The sequence below is a fragment of the Alnus glutinosa genome, chromosome 7 (assembly GCF_958979055.1).
Source record: "Alnus glutinosa chromosome 7, dhAlnGlut1.1, whole genome shotgun sequence".
Lineage (NCBI taxonomy): Eukaryota > Viridiplantae > Streptophyta > Magnoliopsida > Fagales > Betulaceae > Alnus > Alnus glutinosa.
Genome location: NC_084892.1, coordinates 23,269,498 through 23,276,290, shown reverse-complemented (window position 1 = coordinate 23,276,290; position 6,793 = coordinate 23,269,498). Strand labels below are relative to the sequence as shown.

Here is a 6,793-nt window from a genome sequence, read left to right as displayed (position 1 = left end):
TTTTTTTTTTTTAATTCTTATTTATTTTTCGTCTAATTTTTTTTTTTTTCAAATCTATACTGTCATATAAATTCAATAATAAATTTTAGAAAAAAACTTTATTTATAACTTACGACGTTCTATCACTTTTTTAATTTAAGTATTCCAACTTTAAAAAGTGTATATTTTGAGTATCCAATATTCATCTTTCATTTTATTTTTTAAAAAAAAAAAAAAAAAATTTGACCATCCTTTAAAATTTTGAATTAAACCCGATCAAAATTTTCAAAATGTCACTTTTTTTTAGGAAAAAAAAAGAATAAAAATTTTAAGAATTTAGGTGTTGGTCAAAATTTTAAAAAATTTACAAAAATTACCTATGCGTCGATCTTTGAAATTCTTTATAATTTTTTTTTTTTTTTTTAAAAAAAGGTAGAGTATTTTGAAAAACTTTTGATAAGATTTAAGCGAAAATTTTATCGAATAGTTGAGATTGAGAAAAATTTAAATATGAATATCTAAATTAACACTTTTTAAAATTTGAATACTTAATAACAAAAATGAGCAAGACCGTAAGTAACAAATAAAGTTTTGTAGAAAGGAAAAAATATAATTAGAGTTGAACAGTAATTTTTAAAAAAAAAAAAAAAAAGAAAGAAAGAAAGAAAAAAGTTTACTTAATATTTGTCGATCTTTCTCCCTCGAACATTTGACCGGGTATTACGCTTCAACTCCTCTCACCTACTATATACCATGACGATCACCAAACCTATCTCACTCTGTGACTCCCTGTGTATATAAATTCTGCTGCCTAAACCCCAACAACGTATAACTCACGAATCTCTCGTGCTGCTCCGAACATGTCGTCGGCAACATCACCCTTCTCCGCCGACCACAAATACAATTTCTTCAACCACGACCAAAGATTAATGGACCCCAAAAATCTTCCTCAGAAATCCAAACCCCGCGTCTCTCCCACTCTCGGAGAGCTCTTGAAGCGAGTCGAAGATGCACGGTCCGGCGCCAACTCTCCGGCTCATCGAGTCCTCGACGTCTCGTACGCCTGCAGCTCCGTGCCTCCCTCCTACCCTTTCGTTCTCTCCTTCAACAACCTCACGTACAGCGTCAAGGTCGTCCGGAAGATCTCGTTGCCGTCGTGCTGTTCTAAAAACGACGACCCGTTTGACTCGATCGGTAACAGTAAGATTTTACTCAACGACATCTCGGGCGAGGCCAGAGAGGGTGAAATCATGGGCGTTCTTGGCGCCAGTGGGTCCGGTAAATCCACACTCATCGACGCTCTCGCGGATCGGATTTCCAAAGAGAGCCTCAAAGGGTCCGTTACCTTGAACGGCGAGGTCCTGGAGTCGAGGCTTTTGAAGGCGATATCTGCTTACGTCATGCAAGACGACCTGCTGTTTCCCATGTTAACCGTGGAAGAGACGCTCATGTTCTCCGCCGAGTTCCGCCTGCCTCGCTCCCTCTCCAAGTCCAAAAAGAGAGCTAGAGTCCACGCTCTCATCGACCAATTAGGCCTGCGAAACGCATCCCAGACCGTGATCGGCGACGAAGGCCACAGAGGCGTTTCCGGGGGCGAGCGCCGGCGTGTTTCTATCGGAATCGACATCATTCACGACCCGATAGTCTTGTTTCTCGACGAGCCCACTTCCGGCCTCGACTCCACGAGCGCTTTCATGGTCGTCAAGGTCTTGCAGCGAATCGCCCAGAGCGGAAGCATCGTCATCATGTCCATTCACCAGCCCAGTTACAGAATTCTCAGCGTGTTAGACCGCCTCATCTTCCTCTCCCACGGACAACCCGTGTACAGCGGCTCTCCAGCGGCACTACCGCTCTTCTTCGCCGAGTTCGGGCACCCGATACCCGAAAGCGAGAACCGGACCGAGTTCGCCCTTGATCTGATTCGCGAGCTCGAAGAAGATCCCGAGGGAACCAGGAGCCTAGTCGAGTTCAACAAGTCATGGCAAACAAAGATTAAGAAGCAACGAAACAACGAGGACAACAATTTCCGCGATAACCGGCCAAAGCAGCTTTCACTCAAAGACGCCATAAGCGCAAGCATTTCCAGAGGAAAACTAGTCTCCGGCGCTCCCAACAGCGGGAGTTCTACTTTCACGTCGTCGGTTCCGACATTTGCCAACCCATTCTGGATTGAAATGCTGGTTATCGCCAAACGCTCGATGACGAACTCCAGAAGAATGCCGGAGCTCCTCGGAATCAGATTCGGTGCGGTGCTTGTTACTGGGATTATTTTAGCCACCATTTTCTGGAGGCTCGATAATTCCCCCAGAGGCGTCCAAGAACGCTTAGGCTTCTTCGCCTTCGCCATGTCAACCACCTTCTACACCTGCGCCGAAGCCATACCAGTCTTCCTCCAAGAGCGATACATTTTCATGAGAGAAACCGGTTACAATGCTTACCGCCGTTCCTCCTATGTGCTCTCCCACTCTCTCATGTCCATCCCTTCTCTAGTCTTCCTCTCCTTGACCTTCGCCGTCACCACGTTCTGGGCGGTCGGCCTCGCCGGAGGATTCACCGGGTTCTTCTTCTTCTTCCTCACAATCTTGGCGTCGTTCTGGGCCGGCAGCTCCTTCGTAACGTTCCTCTCCGGCGTCGTCTCTCATGTGATGCTGGGTTACACTGTCGTCGTCGCCATCCTGGCCTACTTCCTCCTGTTCAGCGGGTTTTTCATCAGCAGAGACCGAATCCCACCCTACTGGCTTTGGTTCCACTATATTTCTCTGGTGAAGTATCCGTACGAAGCTGTTCTGCAGAACGAGTTTTCCGATCCCGTGAAGTGCTTCGTGAGGGGCGTCCAGATGTTCGACAACACGCCGCTTGGGATGGTGCCGAATCCGGTGAAGGTGGAGCTTCTGAAGAGCTTGAGCGGCACGCTGGGCGTGAACATCACGAGCTCCACGTGTGTGACCACCGGGTTGGATATACTGAAGCAGCAGGGTATCACTGATATCAGCAAATGGAATTGCCTGTGGATCACTGTGGCCTGGGGTTTTTTCTTTAGGGTTCTCTTTTATTTTTCTTTGTTGTTTGGAAGCAAGAACAAGAGGAGCTGATAATCAAGACATAAGAGATTTAATTTTCTTCTGTTTATTGTTATGATTATTATTATTTTTTCAGATAAACTTGTACGTGTTGATTAATTAAGTTGCATGTTCAATTTGTATTCGAAATGGGATCTGATTGTTCCTATTTGGCTTCAATGTAAAACTGTAATTGAGAATATATATATATATATACCAATGTTCTTTGTTTAATTAACATTTGTTCTGTGTGTGTGTGAGTTTCAAAATATATATAAATAAAATCAGAGACCCTAAGGTCAAAATTAGAATTTTAAAGACTCTCAAAAAAACAATATTAGAGACATAAAGTAGAGTTTCCTCCACCCATATTGTATTCATAACATCAAATACAACTGCTTTTATTAGAGCATGAGCAGCAGAATTTGCCTTCCTTTACATATGAGATTAACTTCTTCTCTTTTTTCATTTTTTTCATATATTTTTAATAAGAGTAACAAATTATATGCAAGTGAAAATATCGTATATATTATAAGGGCAAAAAAAAGAAAAAGAAGAAAGAAACTTTCATTTTTTACCAACTTTCAACAAATACAAACTACTCGTGATGTGTAGCTTTCTAAATTAAATAAGAGTAAAAAGAATTTACAACTCATGTTATTTTAATACGTACCCATGCATTGGATTCTTAATCTTTCTCTAATTACACACACTACCATGCTATCTAATAGTCCAATTAATCATCTACCTCCATCTATTTCCCATTAAAATTATCAACACAAAATATAAAGTTACATGTGCTGCGCACGAATCGAAAGATACGATGCACATATATACTCTCTCGTGACCTACATCTTATGATATTAAATTGAGTAATGTTACATATCATATTTTTTTATATTTGTATCTCACAATCATCTCACGATTTTAGATGAGCAGTTTCAGTTGTAAATTTTTTTTTTAAGAAATATCGATTAAATAGTTGATTGAGATCTGTCACATTAACATTGTGGGATAAAAATCGGGCCGGTTGCACTATTAAAAAAAAGGGCATTTGGGTCTTTTTCCTCCCATACCTTTTAATAAAAGGTAGTTCTTTGCAAAGTTTCACCCATTTTTTGGTAAAGTGACACTTCAACAAAAGGACTTTCCTATTGGGGTGTATTTTTTTTTTATTATTCTTTTATTGTTTTCAAAATTGTGAATACAGAAAAGAAAAAGTTTTGAAATTATATTTGAATGGTTTAAAAATAAAAGATAAAATTGGAAAAACATGTTTGCGAAGGTGAATTAAATTGAATATAATACAAAATATAATTCATGTTCGGATGATAGTGGTTTTTCTTTGAGGAAATCAACGGATTGGGAAAAAATATCGGGTTGAATTGAGTTGAGTTTCAAGCCAAACATAAATTCAAAATAAAATAAAATTGAAAAGAATTGAAAAAAAAAATGTTAGATCCAAAGCATTACTGATCTATTCAATTATTTATTTATTCTCATATAACTAAATTTCTGTTAATAATTTAAATGGAAAATGCATGATAATAACAATTCGATACCATAGGATATCGTCCATGTCACATATGATAGAGCTTTGCCCTACTTTCGCCGTCATACAACCTCACTGAAATAAATTAAATAATACTTGCACCCACGTGCTCAAGGTTAGGTTCAAATCACACCTAGTGTATCTCTGCTCAACTTCGCATGAAAAATAATAATAATAATAATAAATTATTGAATGAATTAATATTTTGTAAGGCTGACAATATTTTACACGACTTATGAATTCAACACAAAAATAAAGAGTTTGAGTTAATGAGTCTAATCCGTTTAATTAAATAGATCGGGCGTTAGTATTGGCTTATCTAGTCTTATATATATGTTTCGATACAATTTGAATCCGATATGTGACATATTGGCAAACAATTTTTGACATGACCTTTGAATTCAACACAAATCCAATACACAATTAGAAGATTAAGGTTGAGAGGTTTGGTCATTTTAATTAAATTGGTCAAATTATAGTTGATCTATATGATTTTATACTCATACCTTAACTCGACACAACCAAACCTGGCACGCGAACAAGAACTGTTACCCTAATATTTTATACCCGCCAACATCAAGATGACTATATAGATTAAGAACTATTTTATATATATTTATAAATATTCAATTTTGTTTCCTTATATCTTAAAAATATAGGAAATACATTAGTTTATGGATTCATTGTCATGCCGTTAATATATATGAATTATTAATTTTTAGTCTATTCTCTATAAACTGCTTCTCTTTATTAAATATATGAAAAATCTCAAAAAATTTACTTACAACAGTTTCCCTAAACATTGGGTATGTTATTGTGCTACTCAATGATGTATAGGGAAGATGTTCCCTAGAGCTTTCTTATCAATTATTTTAACCAAAAAAAAAAAAAAAAAACTATCTCATTTCTTTACTTTTCAGTGTGGATTGTGTTGAAAATTTATAAAAAATGTGAGTGTAAGTAGGGAGCTTATATTTTGTAAATAAAGAATATTTAATAAATTATGATTGTCTAATTATTTGCCCAAACAATTCGGGTAGATGATTGTTAGAGACTACTTATGGGATCTACCTCACCAAATAAAAATTAGAATGCCCAACAACTTACCAAATCAAGTAGATCTCATAAGTAGTCTCTCACAATTATCTGTCCGAATTATTCAGAGTTCGGACAGATTTGTGAACGATCATAATCCAAATTTAATTAGTACAGAAAAATTTAAGAAAAGTTATTGTTAAGTGTGTTTGAATTGAGAAAAAAAAATTAGTTTAGTTCATTAAATTTAGAAAAAATTAAAAGAAAACCGTTGCGAATGTTTTCATGATTCAAACTCTCCTTCTTGCTTTACTTTTTTCTTCTTTTTTTTTTTTCTTCCCCTTTTTTTTTTTTGGTTGTAAAAACAACTCATACATTAAAAGAGCAAATTAAGGGTTACAAAGTTCGATCAATAGAGGTAGATTCCTTTGCGAACAGACCCACACGAAATAAAAAAAAATCAAAGAAGTAAAAAGAAAAAATCGAAAAGAAAAAGTCATGGTCCTCATACCATGAGCAAAAGCCAAGGAAATTAAATGGCCGCAGAAAACGGTATAGACGCCAAAACATGAGAAGGAAACGACATGACACTAAAGACAGACTTCCACCCAACCAAATTAAAACAACTGCTAAGCTAAAATTACAACAACATCCGAAAGGAGGTACTTGAGGAGCTGAGAGGGATAAAACAGTACTGCAGAAAATAGAATAAGGCCTACTGTTAAGTGTCTGTCGGTCGGAGGGAAGTAGATATAAATTTAAATTTCAATAAATATAATTCCACCTGCTGTCGTTCGAAAGAACCAGATTTCCATGCGGTTCTTACTTCTCGATCACGTACGTTGCCTCTTTAGCTAAGTTTCATGCACATTGACACACCACAAGTACTCTCGTTGTCAAGATTGTAAACCAGTACCCATGCAACTTCATCTTCCCTTAGACACGTACCGGTACGGCCACCTCATTTAATTTCTGCAGCCCTAAAGGATCTCATGGCCGGTTATAAGCTACATGTCGAAATTTCAGCACGTTTAATCGTCAAAGGTGTCGAAATTTCAGTAAACATTTCAACTCAAAAGGATTCTTTTTGCAGCTCGATCACGTACGTTGCCTCTTTAGCTCTATAACATGTGGTTAATTATCAACTCAAAACCACAGCTTGTGCTAG

General features: G+C 37.2%; 1 protein-coding gene across 1 annotated transcript; it reads left to right on the top strand.

The window, feature by feature from the left end:
* Positions 1-750: 750 nt before the first annotated feature.
* LOC133873080 (ABC transporter G family member 20-like) lies at positions 751-3,272 on the top strand. Its single transcript, XM_062310799.1, has one exon. The coding sequence runs from the start codon at positions 840-842 to the stop codon at positions 3,069-3,071; it is 2,232 nt and encodes a 743-aa protein (XP_062166783.1). The 5' UTR covers positions 751-839; the 3' UTR covers positions 3,072-3,272.
* The last annotated feature ends 3,521 nt before the right edge of the window (positions 3,273-6,793 follow it).